The sequence below is a fragment of the Rhagoletis pomonella genome, unplaced genomic scaffold, assembly GCF_013731165.1.
Source record: "Rhagoletis pomonella isolate Grant_MI unplaced genomic scaffold, Rhpom_1.0 Rhpom_scaffold_04717, whole genome shotgun sequence".
Classification (NCBI taxonomy): domain Eukaryota; kingdom Metazoa; phylum Arthropoda; class Insecta; order Diptera; family Tephritidae; genus Rhagoletis; species Rhagoletis pomonella.
Window position 1 is genome coordinate 1 of NW_023463266.1, and position 14,670 is coordinate 14,670.

The following is a 14,670-nucleotide window of genomic DNA, read 5'->3' on the forward strand; positions in this document are numbered from 1 at the left end:
AATAACAACATTTTTACAACTGTCATGAAATATCATGACTTCACGACAAACACGACAAATACGACACCTTGTGAATTGCCCAAATAACAACATTTTTACAACTGTCATGAAATATCATGACTTCACGACAAACACGACAAATACGACACCTTGTGAATTGCCCATATATAAACTAAGTGTTGCCATATGGGTATCAAACGAGAGTACTTGAGAATAATAAAATTGCAACAGGCCGATATCTGTACATAATAGATGTTAGAGAAAAATTAATAGGAGGTTTATTAGATCAACAGAAGCCAAATCTAAAATTTCGGTATGTTTGTCTGTATGTTTGCAAGCGCATCACGCAAAAGCTAATGTATGGAATTAAATGCAGTTTTGCTAGAGCTCTAATTGAAAATATAAAATCAATTTTTTTTTGTTTTAGTTTATCGTCGATCATTATTCCTAGGTATTTGAACGTATTAACTTTTTCCAGTGCGCCGTTGTTTATATTTAGAGTTAGCAACGCACCGTTCTCAAAATTTCGCCTTGATATAACCACAAACTTAATTTTTTTTTATTTCTGTGTGGAAGGGTTTTCGCTAAAAAAAATTTAAACTTTTCGTTGTTGCTGCCAAAAAAATTAAGAAATCTGAGACGTCACGTTTTACAATTTCATACAGTTCTCTTTACAATGCATTTCACTAAACTACTAAACGGCTGCATCGACTTGGTTCATATTTGGCAACACGTTGAAAATAAATATTCTGACCAAAAATTTACTCGGTTCTTAGCTCGGGATATTCTAAAATTCTTATACGGACTAAAACGTAAAAAACCAATATATCACTAAAACCAATTACGCTGGGGAACTGAAACTTAGCACTGATGCATATATTGCAAATGCATTGGGAAAGTGGGCGTTCCATGCAAACTGAACTTCTCATATAGCTTATGTCTGGAACTACTTACGCTAACGTCCTGAAATTCTACACAGCTACATATGTTATCAATACCGTAGTTATGGCGAAAAGTGATAATTATTGGAAAGGCTGGATCGATATACATTTACGTAAACGCGCAAGTATCACTCGATTGGGAACCATTTTCTCCTAGATTTATAAATCCCATTGAACTATTGTAACTTTGTCTTTAATTTTCAGTAAAGTAAAATTTTTGTGAAAATTTTGAAGAATTTTTTTTTTAGTTTTTCACAAAGAATGGAGCTTTGCTTTTACGAGTTTCGCTATAAACTGTCCTATCTACATACCTATTTGCATAAAATGATAGCCGTTTTCGTTGTTCGGAATAAACTCAAAAAACACTGAATAGAGTTCCGTCAGATTGTCGGAGGTTATCTTACATACATATATGGTCCAATTACATGCTACTATAAAACTCGCTAGGTGGTGCTGGAGTAGAGTTATTTATAAAAATCGTATTTATTAACCGATTTCGTTCAAATTTTAAATGTGAGCTATGTACCTGTATGATGGAAAATTCTTTTGATAAAAATTTACCCGATTAGTGCCGCTTGAGTTAAGGTAGAAATTAATAACACGTATTCATTTTATGGTAAGCAATGGTTTTGCAGAAAATAAGCCCAATGGATGGCGCTGCAGCCGAAATGTATAGAAACCAAGTGTGGTTGGTCTGCTTTGGACCTATGTTTAAGTTATACGAATTTAGTTTTCAGATGTTTAAATGAAGCATGGGGTTAAGTTTTTCTGACGCCCTCATGCACGATCATGCGGTCTTGCATCTACCCTGAAATCAGTTCATAAATTTTACCACGAATTGTAAAAGTGGCGAATTAACAAGGAAAGATCACCGTAGGTATATCAACTGCTTCATTTGAAAGATACTTAAGAGATCACACTACTCATTTAGCAATGTACCGGAAAACTTTTCATCCTATGGCACAGCGAGGATTCTTGGCCTTCCTATAAAGAAAATGCACTTCTGTGCTCTTGAGTTTCCCTATAAGAACTTTTATTGGCATACGTAAGATCATACAAAAAGATCACGCATGATTGGCAGAGATCTCACAGATGAAAATTTGCCTATGTGTGAGGAGGATACTGCGCCTTAGTGGTTTCAACTTAAATCAAAAACTTTGACTTTACAGACTAATTTTGTTTTTAAACGCTCTTTTGCATTGGCTAACGCAAAAGCTCTTATTAGGCGCCGCGAAGTAAGCGGGCATTGGCTAGTTTTAAATTAAAGTTGAATTCTTTCAATACACTTGTTATGTTGTTATGTTAAAGTTTTTAAACTCGGGTCACGCGTTTGGACACAAAAACCCAACATCATTGTACAAAAAACTTAACCGTACCGTATTTCTTAAACTTCCATAAAGTTTATTAATGAGGAAAACAGCTTTTCCTGCAAATCATGTAAAGCCTAAAAACCGTGAAGCATCGGGAACGCAACTTCTATTCATAAAACTCACACATGTACATACACCTTCCAAGTCCAAGGGATCCGACGAATCTCGCAATTCCCTCCTTGCTTTAGCCAACTCTACTAATCTATTAGCTTCCGTATCATCTTCCTCATCACTAAATCATATTTCAACTGTGTCCATTTTTTAAATTTTATAATAAAAGCAATTATTTTAAAAATGATGTAAATAAAATACTCAAGAAACAAATGTAAACAAACAAACAGCTGTTTACAATTCTGTCAACCATTCACAATAGTACAAATTTTTATCGATCAAGTTACACAATAGCAAAATAAAAGATGATCGACTCGATCGACAAATTTCTATTCTACTGCCAGTCGACACTCGCAATAGGGGCCTGTACGTTCTCGTATGCTAATTATGAGCAATTATCTAGTTATTTATGTATTGCACATATGTAGGTACGTACGTATTATGTACATGAGCACAAAAGAGCTAAAAAACTATATTAATACCAAAAAATGTTTTGTGAGAATAGATTGGTAATATTACTACATATATACATACATACATACATATATGTACAAAATCATATATTGAAAAAAGTGAAATTGGCGGGAAATTTAGATAACTGCAAAAATTGTATAACTCGGAAATAATAACTTTTGAATTTAAATAAGAAATGAAAGTTGAATGTCATGAGAGTATTTGGGAACCAAATATTCAGACAGAATTACGAAAAAACTCACTTTTTGTAAATGAAAGCTTCCACTCTCCAATTTTCTGTTCTTATAATAAAGGTTCAAAAAAAGTTGTTTATAAGCGTATGAATATAAACTAACTAAAAATTTTCAAAAGAAAGCTTTTTATAAACATTTTTATAACCCTTTATTTAAAGATATTTCTTTAAAAACTCATACCATTGTATAGGCTTACAAGTATGGAAAGCACCATTTTGTTTGTTTACATTTGAAAACAGCTGAGATCACCTGATTTTGAATTCTCTCATTCTCCGCACAGAGTTACATTCAAGTTTCAGAAAAAACTTTAAAATGTAAATTGAGAAATATTTTAGAAAAATGTGTTTTTATTCATTTGAATTCAATAAAAAAGAAATTAAAAATGCGTGCCAAGTCTTGCATTTCCAATAATAACGATAAATGTGTATGTTCCAGGCAATAATTTAAAATATTTGTGAAACTTATCGTTTTGCGCTAAAATACAACAATGTGTGTAAAATTCATGTCATTGCTTCTGTTTTGAATATCATATTCGTGCCTGCCGGTGGAAAAAATAGGTAAATTTGCATTTATTTTCAAGAAAACATATCAGTTAAAATATATTTCTTTCCAGAGCGACATACGGACAAGTAAGATGATAAATTTGTATGATGAATATCGCGGAAAAACTTTTGTATCAAAATTTCTATTCTAATTTGCATCTGAATTATGATATCAACAGGGATGATTTGGGACGTATTTTTTGAAGACAATTTTCTTTTAAATCTTGAGATTGTTGATTTATTTTAGAATTAAAATAGGTAGTTTATATTAAAAAATATATTTACACTAGCAGTATGTAATTTACTTTTATTCCGAATTGAAACGATTTTAATGAATATTCATGGTTACCATTAATAGTAGTATGACAGTTAGACCTAAATGCATATTTGACAAGAAAGATAGAATACAAGATTGCGCCGTCCTGGTGGCGATGACATATCTGTACAAAAAGTAATAAAAGTCGAATTGGATGTTGAAAGAAAATGTGAGAACAGCAAATTTTCTTAATAATAAATTTTTCGATAAGGAACGTGTTTTGATTGTGCTAATTTGTAATAGCCTTATTCATAAACAATAAAGTAGCTTAAAAAAGGCTTATAAATTGAAAAATGTTTGTAAACGGCAATTTAAAAAGCTTTTTAAAATTTTTATTTTTTATTAATAAGGCAATAAAAATATGTGATTTACAATAACTTTTAACAAAGGAAATACCAAATAAGGTGATTTTTGCGGAATTGGGTATTAGTGAATTTCAGTGCATTTAAAGTTTCTGAGCTTTCGTTTACCTTTAGATCAGAATTGTCAAAATTGAGAAATTCAAAGTAGCGATACAATAATCATAGAAAAGAAGATTACGCCCTGCTGTGATGATGATAAATTTACCACAATGAGGAAGAATATAACAATTAAGTGAAAAAATTTTATTTTTACAAATTTAGTGAGCACTAACGCGTTTCAAGAACGATATTTCAGACAAATCGTTAATGAACAACTATTTTTCCTTCCCGTCTGCTTTGGTTTTGGCAAAAAAGTTGATAAGCTCCTGACGGCAATCAAGTCATTTCAACCATAAAATAATATTATTTGAAAGAACCATTCACTAAAATTGTAACTAACTTTTTATTATTTATTAATTCCTTTTTGATATTCAGCAATAACAAGATGGAAAAAAATTATAAATCAAAATTAGTAATATTTTTATGAATGTAGTTATAAAAGTTCACAGAGGAAACGCCAGAAAACAATGTATTGGCAACAACATAAAATTTATGGCAATTTAGATGTCAACAGAATAATAACTACGATAAAAAAGCATGAGAGAAGTGTGCGAGAAACGGTCAACAAATTTCTTATAAAATACTTTGATTTTTGCTGGGTGTAAATGAAAACTCAATGAGTATTAAGGAAAAGAAAAATTTGAAAATAATAAACAGAAAAAGAGATGGGTGCACAAAAACTTTAGTTAAATGTTTTTCCCAAATTCTTAAAAAGTAAGCAAATTGATTTTTTTAATGTTACTTTACATCTATTTTCTTTTTTATGAATAAGGTCATAAGCATGTACCGTTTTTATAAATAAATCTTATAGCAATATGCTATATATTTATTTATACACTTTTTGGCTGACGAAATATATAATTTTTCAACTTAATAGAAAAGCGTATTTAACCACAGGATGATAAAATTGCTTGTTGGCAGAGTTCGACGGTTCGTTGGACCAAATCTTTGGGTGGCGACCTTCCTTTGTGCGCCGGTGCGAACTCGCAACAAATATGACGTTTATAAATGTTGGAATAAAAGACGTAAAAAGGTTATATTAGTAAAAAGACTAACTTTATTTTATTCTCAAGGCGGTTACAAGAAAGTACCTCAAAGTGCGTAGATTGCTGCTGCCTAGGTAGAACGGTCTGAAGCGCGAATGACTGATGTCAACGTAACTGATCAACTTAACTGCCCACAAAAATCCGAGTTACATACTTATATAAGCATACAATATCGTAAGGGAAACACCGGTTGCTTTTCGTTAGTTTGTCTCTTTGCAGCAGACCACAGTGCCGAAAAGCAAGCCAGTGTTTCCCAACCGTTGAAGGCTTTTGGCTTTAACAATATGGATGCACATTGAATCCTTGGGTAAAACTCTCCCCCTACGTCTTCGTTCTTTGCTGTTTAAAGTCAATGAGTAAGCTCCTTCAATAGGAAATCGATGCTTAAATAATTAAAAAGCTATAAGTCTGATCTTTAATTAGGTAAGAATTACGTAACTATCTGAGACCCCCCATCATCCGTGATTCCAATAATTCAAATGCATATAAAAAAATAACAATATTCTGAACCGATTCGGCTGGAAGCCACGGCTTTGAAAAAAAAATGTTGTTCAAAGTTTTCATTCATGGAAAATAATAATTTATTTTCCATATATCCACCGACATATTTAGCTCGCTGTAAGCAAAAATCAGTCACACAAGAAAGTATTAAAAATGAATTACAAAAACTAAGATCAAAAAAACGCTGATGACGTTACAGGCTCCCCAAATTTTGAAACAGCCAAAGGCATGAGAATGAAGATTCTTCAAGTGGAGATGAAAGTTAGGAGGATACATGCAATATTTTCAGCCCCAATGCAATTCTAATTATTTTTATTAAATATAATGATCCAATTTTTCAATTCAAGTAATAAATAAAATAACCAATTACTAACTTTTCCATTTTTTATTTACCTAAATAACTTAATTAACCTTTTTCTTAAAAATACTTGACATTCGCATTCGCATTCGCATACGCGGATGTATAAAATTTCACTTTCGCAACATCCCTAGTACATAAATACATTGCTGCCCGGGCAGCGAGGCGTATACGCAACTGAATTTTCATTTGTTGCGCACACGCTTGGGGCCCCTATAATTGTGGTTAAGTAAGTTAAATGCTTTTATGCATACATATAAATAAATTTTGTATAAAATTTTAATTTATTAATTAATGGTTTATGCATCTATGCTTATTTTAATTAAGAAATAATTTTTCAGGCGACATCAATATGATTGAGGCTGACATTGTGCTTGGCAGACTGAACAACACTGACGATGAATTGCCGGTGATGGCTCATCCACCAGCGAATTCCTCGGACTTGTCATTATGCGATGCGAAGGCCGTGAAATTGGATTTTAAGTCAATTGAAGTATTCGAAGGCTCGTTGGATATTTTAAGTCAATTGATACCATTGGTAAATGGGGAGACGAAGTTAGGTGTTACTATTCGAGTTGTAGGGCTCTTGGAATCAATTATTTATGTGAATAAAATACATACTCAATTATTTTGAAATATTTTTTACTATTTTTACCCATTTACATTAGACCGTACCACCGTACAAGCCAACAAAAAAGTTCGCCGTAAACTCCTGACTAATGGTGAATGAACTTTAGAAGAAAAAAAAAATTAACTCCACGAAAAAAGAACATCGATATATCGTTCTTTAAGATCGGACTATAAATGCCGAATATATGACGAAAAATATAAAAATATAAAATATAATACGATCAGAAAAAAAAATTTTCGAAATTGCCTTGCAAAAATACTTTAATGCTCAGGCGTGGACAGCGAATTTTTTTTCTGGTACGGTCAAACGTATTTACATACATATACAATTTTTATATTAATTGAATTTTTACATAGATGTCCCATCCTGTTTGGCTAAATGCTGACATCTTTGGCGGACCCGTTAATCAATCTAATACGGTGCCAGTTGATCCAGAGCGTTTCTTCACCGGCGCCGCAAAATTCGAAACAGCCGTACTCTCGATTGGCTGGACAACACTTTGGGGCGCCAATTACACAGAGGGCTACTATACAGAGCATGAAATCGATGAGATGTTGGTGGCCATCAAAGTAAGTAACATACGTACATATGTATGTATTTACATTAGGGTGCATCAAAATTAATATAAAAAAATGGTACTGTTTTTCTAAAGAAAATGTGCAATTAATATCTAGACTTCTGTCAATGTATTTCGGAAAAATATTAAGATTTACGTGATTGAAAATTTGGTGGTTTTTTACAAAATAAAATTAACAACTTTTTCGGTGATGTATCCTAAAACACATACATATCTAATAGCCTCTGCCTTCACCCATAATATATCGACTAAAGTATCGATAAGTTTTGTCGATAAAGTCTTGCTATGTTTGTCGGCATAAACACACTTGTGCGATTTCGTCGGAACAAGTCTGCATCGTTTTTGATGCTACAGAGTTTACTACTTCGAAAACGCAAGTACGCGCATATCTATGCGATTCTTTTGCAGTAAAAATGGCTTTTTTGAAAAAAAACAAAATATTTTTCAACAAAAGAGTATATCTAGGGCTTATATTCGATATGAGCTATCATCAGTTTTTACAAAATTAAGATTCCTATATAAAAATTCATCTAGATGATGTTAATGCTGACGTTATATATCGCTTGTCGGTAGAATTAACTACTGAATTTCACAATTAAAATTCCAACCAGTCTCAGATGGGTTCTAACGTTAGAAAGTAGTTTTTATATACACTGCAGATAGGTCGTATTGAATATAAGCCCTCGATATGTATTTTTAGCTGTTTTACATCAGACATGTTCTGTTTTCCTACGTTATAGTTTGCTTTAATTTTACAAAATCCGTTTGTCTGCGATTTCGACACGATGAAAGTAAGAACTATGAATGTTCGAAAAAATCGCAGCAGTAAATCACGTATTTGCGTGCTCATATAAAACTATGGTCGGCATTGTTGTAATTTCTGTCGGTAGAGACTAGCACCGACGGAATCGCACAAGTTTCACTAAATGTATGTGTGTATTATACCTTGGTTATAATGCACGGAGCGAATCGGAAGAAATAGCGGTGAATTCGTAAGGATCTATTGATTTTTGATGCTTCCGTTTTACATTGCGTTCAAGTGCATTATAATCGTTTGAATTCATTGCCCATACAAAAGATAATTAAGTGACAGTTCACTCCGTTCCGTTACTTCCATTAAAATCCAGGCATTAGCAATCAAAACGTAGTCATAATCGTAATGGTAACCATAACCCCAAACGTATTCGCAACCGTAAACGTAGTCGTAATCCTATTCCCAATCATAAGGTCCTTTCATTAACTTTTCCAGTAAGTACTTGCGGCGAGAGCGTAAAATAAAACTAGAGAGTAAAGTTGAGAGAAATAAAAAATTAGAATTATTAGAAAAAGTAATGGAACGTAAAACGAGTAAAAACTTTCAACTTACGTAATTTTGGCACTTTCTGACGGTTAAGTTTTGGCGCGCGCAATTTTCTTTTTAAGTGGAAATAGTTCCCATCGTGATAAACATAAAAAATATACATTACATATTATAACCTTACTTTTTCACTCTTGCAAATCCCTGCTAGTAAAATTTTTACCAGAAAGAATTTGCAGCTCTCTCGGGTTGTTACGCTTTCGAATTCGCTCTCTCTTGCAAATTTTTTGGGTTATTGTATGCATTTCCAGTAAAAACTTGCAAGTACTAGTAATCATTCGTAAAAATTTCTTGACATCGATGAACCTATAGGCTGAATTAGTAATGCCATACCATAGCCATAAAACGTACACGCAGCTCTGTAAATGATTATTGGTGTCATATTAACTATAACGCCAGAGCCATAACCATAACCGTAGGTATTAGCTATTTTATTATAGTTTTTCGCCATAACCATAAGCAGCTCTGAAGTATTTTGCTACGTTATGGCTAAGGCGTTATGGTTATGGCACCTCTAATTTGGCCTTATAATCATAAACGTAGCCGTTAACGAAACCTTAGATTTGTGTTACAGAATAAATATTTTTGCTAAATTTTCAGACTCTAAAATCAAACTAAAAAAAAAAATGTTTTCCCAAATTTCGTATAACCTAAGTAGCATTTTTTATAAATTTTAATCTTTATTTTATTCGATTCATTTTTTAACTAGAACAACAACGTCACCGCCAAACAGCATCCAATCACATTCCCGGTGCACGCCGGCATCGCCGCCAACAGTTTGTACCAACTGTATGGACTAGTGGCTGCTGTTAATGAGACGAATGAAAGTTCCATCACTATTTGGTCTTCGGCGAATGATTTTGTTGATGTACAGAAATTACGTAAATCATTAGGTTTTGATCGCGTCTACTTGGATGTACCCGATGATTTGGCCGACCAGTTAGACTTAGGACGTGCAGACACAGACAAAGCCTCTGCCAGGCTACCTTCTTTGCTCAGTTTTAGCATGGTCAGCGCCTGTTTGGTTTTGGCCAGCATGTGGATTAATCGTGTTAGACTATAATTTTATTTCAATATTAAAATAATTTATAATACATACATACATACTTACCTGTTGAAGAGAGCAAATACATACGTATGGCAATGAGAAATGTGAAAGTAAAGTATCTAGATTTTGATATTAACGAATTGTAACGAATTTAGTCAAAATATGTTTCAATTATTAAATGTGTATTAATTATTCATAATTGAAAGTCTTATTTTAAAATCGAAACTTTGAAGCGTATCACTCAAAGGACCTTCGTAGGTTCATCAATCAGGTAGGGTCAGGAGGACATTCTATGAGCGAAGTCAATAATTATGGATTTCTACATACCTTGAAACGTATGGAAAGGTGACAGCCGCAAACTGCATAGACAGACGGCCGCGTTGATTCGGATCAACTCATTAACTCGAAATTATCTTTATCTGATCCGCTCCTATATGAACAAACGTTGGTTGGTTGGTGGTAAGAGGTAAGTTGCCTGTGACGATGCTAGATCCGTATAGCGGTTCGGGCTGCGAACGATAAAATAGTTGAAGTCTATTCAGGAGCTCGTCTGGGAAAAGCTTTTTGAACTCCGAGATCTATCATAACGCCCATGGAGACAGCTTGGGTACCTATCGCTATATCGGAACCAGTAGGAACCAGGCATACGTTGGTCATATGTGCAGTTAAATAACTATTTATAAAAATATCATAGTAAAAAAATTAATTGAAATAAAAAAATATATATATTTTTTCTTTTTAAAAATTTTTCTAAAAATTAGATTAACAAAGAAACAAATAAAATAAAATAAAATAAATAGTTTCTAAAAATTAAATGTAATTAAAAAATTTACAGTTCTTTTTGGAAAAATACAATCTAAAAATTAAAAAAAAAAAATTAATTAAAAGTAAATTCCGCTGCCAGAGGACTCACTTGGTCATTGCGACTGTTTGAGCAGCTGCGTGCAAACTGATATACAAGTGTTTTCTATAAAAAGAGCTTTTCACCATGAAATTTGGCATGGAACTTTTTTGTAAGACTTTCGTGCCAGGATAAACCAACAGGGAAATTCTGGCTAAGTCGGTTGAAAGCCTTTTGTAAGAAAATTTAAAGACAGTAGGCAAGATAGCTTGAATGACTTTATTTCTTCTGGCGCGAAAGGGTTACAAATAAAAAGCTCTCTTGCCAACTTTCATGGTGAAAAGCTCTTTTAACATAAAGCACTTGTATATAATTTTGCTCGCGCTATTTTAACAGGCACAATGGCCGAGTGAGCAAAGCATCAGTGTTCCGTTCGAGAGATCCGAGAACGAGTCCTCGGGTAAGGGAATTTTTTTGTCTCTGTTTTTAAATTTAAATTTCCTTTAATTTTTAGATTTTATTGTTTAGAAAAGATAACTTATTTTATTCTCTCTTTTTTCATTAAAATTTCTTTTAATTTTCAGATTTTTTTGGTTTAAAAAGAAACCTTTTTTTTAAATTTCCGGCAGGGGACATTTTTTGTCTTTGGTTTTAAATTTTAATTTCGTTTAAGTTTTATATTTTATTGTTTAAAAAAATATATTTTTAATTTTATTTAATTTTTACTCTTTCTTTTTTTAATTAAATTTTCTTTTAATTTTCCGATTTTTTGGTTTAAAAACTTTTTTGGTATTTAGAAACTTATTTTCTTACTTTTTTAATTTAATGATTACCTCATATTGTTTTATAAAGGAAAATATTTTTTTAAATTCCCTTTAATTTCTAGAAACTTATATTTTTCAGATTTCTGGAATTATTATTTTTGTATTTTTTATTTAATTCTTTTAGTTTATAGATTTTATTGTTTTAAGAAGAAACATATTTTTTAAATTAAATACAATTTTTAGAAATTTAATTTATTAATTTTTTTATTTTTTAACACATATTTTTTACTATTTAAATTTAATTTAATTTTTATTGTTTTACAAAGAAAAATATATATATTTTTTCATTTCCTAAGGCGGACTCACCGTTCGTGTCCGGACACTTTTGGTTGGTGATTTTTGCACGTTCTTTTCCCACTCTGTCCCACTGAGAGCTCGACAAAAATGTTCTGAACACTCTCTGGCGGAATAAAATTGATATTGATTTTCTTTCCGAATGACTTGATGATTATGGTTGCGGCTTTCTCTTTTATATGCGTTTAGTTCCGAATTTCAAGTATAACTCCCGCTCAGAACCATAGTTTCTTATGTAGGCAACAATATCAACAGCTCTTTGCTTCAGAACCAAACCAAATTTGCCGAACTAAACGGTGAACCGTACTCCGACAAAAAAGTTTTGAGAAAAAGTTGTTCAGTTGTTTTACAGTTTGCCGACTGAAATGCCACATCGAAAAAATTCTTGCAAAAGAATATGTTCGCGTTCATTCATTTTTAGGAAATACAAAAACGAAAATCTGGTAATCCTGATTCTCTCACCGCTCTCGATTTCCGTAAGGGCGTAACTTAAGAATCTAAAATCTACAGGTTCTTAAGTTTCTTACGGTAAGTTAAGTTTTAACTAACCGCCAACACAGTTTCTCATAAACTAGATTAACCAAAATATTAAGTTAAGTTAAGTTGCGGAAATTAAGTTTAGACTAACTGAGTTTGCAGCATATCATTCAATTGGTCCTTCGAAAGACAAAAAAGAGCGTTCAAGCTAGTGGTGAGTTCAAAAACAGTTGCTAGAATTTCCCGGAAAATCTCCCTAACTATCTGCCTACTGTCCTTGAACTGTCTTAGCCAGAATTGCGCCTCTTTCTTTTGTTGAGTTAGATCTCTTGATTACAAGTGCCCACATCAACAGGTACAGAAAACCTCCTTGTAGGTATAATATGCAAAATTTTTTAAGAGGTAATTTCTTTTGAGAAAAAATTAAAAACACATTTTCTTTCTTTATTACAGTTGATTTATGTAATAATCTTTTCTTTGTTTCATATTAAAATTTCTTTTGGATTCTTATTCAGGAAGCTTTCTCGCTTATCACTTTTTGCTGTTCTGTCTCTTCACTTTTCTTGCTTAATGTATAAAAAAAAATTTAAATCAGCATAAGAAAATATTAAAATAAAAAACAGATCAGCAATTTATGAACTTAAAAACTAATAATCTTCTTCAATAATTTAATTTAGTTTCCAATTTTCAGGGAATATTTAATAATAATAAATTTTGAATTCAAAATACTTTTTGTTGTTTTCTTAGACTTAAACCCTATAGTGGGAAGTAACTATGTATGTTTATATATGTATACATATGTGATGGTAGTAAGGTTATGGAAAATGAGGAGTAAAATAGATATGTCGATGAGCTAATGTCACATGCCAAGCCAATAAATTATATTTTTTTATTTAATAAAAAAATTTTAATAGAAATAATATTGATAACAAATGATTGAGCAGACTTTTACGTTTAAGGAAAGATACCAATAATTTAGAATGCAATAATGTTTACATAATTATGTATGTAAATTAGGCTGCATCGTTTTCCATTAAAAACAGGTTCTGTTTTTCTATTAGAAATATAAAATTTATTAAACTATTAAGATTTACGTGAGCTGGACCTAATTGAAAATACCTCTAAAAATCGAGCCTTTTATCAATAAAATTAGTTTTCAAAGATACGTTTTCTAAAAAATCACCTAAGATGATAGAAGACTTTAGCTTAAAAGGTCTGCGTAAATATGTATTTATAAAAATTTGTTTCAACGGAATCAAATTTCATAATTAAATTTTTGGAGTTATTTTCAAATCGGTCTAGCTCACTTAAATCTTGATATATTTCCGAAATATATTTTGGCGGCATTCTTAAAATATAAAACGTTTTATAATTCCGGTGGAAAAACCGCAATTTTCTTTTGTGGTGCACCCTAATGTACATATGTATGCATATTTGCAAATACATTTCACTTTTTATACACTAGATTGTCATTTGAAACTGGATTTCTTTGTAAAATTTGTTGCATCATTTCGTTTCTATCTCAGAGCTACAGTGAGTACGCAAAATGTTTATGAACCGGTTTTGAATATAAAAATTATTATTTTATAAATTAACCATTACAATTACTATTTTACATGGACTTATTTTTAGCAATATTAGATACCATACTACTTAAGAGAATTAAGTATGCACGTTGGTGATTTCTTGGATTCTACTGTCTATGAGGCTGCTTGTGTTTTTCATTATTTACAGTTTAGCACAGTTACATTTAATTCTGTTCGTTTTTTGTTTTTCAATTTAATTGCATATTAACACTAAACAATGGCAGGCGCTCTCTCGCGCTGAGCACTTTATTCATTGCCCTGATGAGCATACTATCTACTTATCACATGTAGCGATGAGGGTGGTGGTGGTGGTGGCGGCCGTAGTAAACTTTCGCTTGCCTCCAACATACCTTCGATTCGTACAGCTTCGGAGCTTAATTGACTGTTGTCCAGCAACCTAACGACATCCTTTTGTGGCTTATGCAAAGGCGTTAACGCAATCGAACGCACTGTTGCGTTCACAATCGGATTGAGTAGAGCGTTTTTACTCTTCGGATCACGACAAACATGTGATATGTATATATTTTGTTGGATACCAACAGATGAGCAAAACCCCAATGGCAAACATAATGCCAGTCGCCACCTGACCCAGTGTAACGATGAGTGGCACCAAAGCGATTTGGCTGGCAATTTTCTGGAGTGACGCGCACGTGTTCTTCAGCCCACATAAGCGGTATAAACG

The 14,670-nt window shown here is 32.2% G+C and overlaps 1 protein-coding gene across 1 annotated transcript; it reads left to right on the plus strand.

The window, feature by feature from the left end:
* Positions 1 to 6,694: 6,694 nt before the first annotated feature.
* On the plus strand, positions 6,695 to 10,000 carry LOC118754833 (protein FAM151B-like; the record flags this gene model as incomplete). Its single annotated transcript, XM_036489707.1, has 3 exons — positions 6,695 to 6,891; positions 7,341 to 7,553; positions 9,628 to 10,000. Coding segments are annotated over 3 exons (764 nt in total), but the record flags the coding sequence as incomplete, so codon positions are not given.
* Positions 10,001 to 14,670: the final 4,670 nt, after the last annotated feature.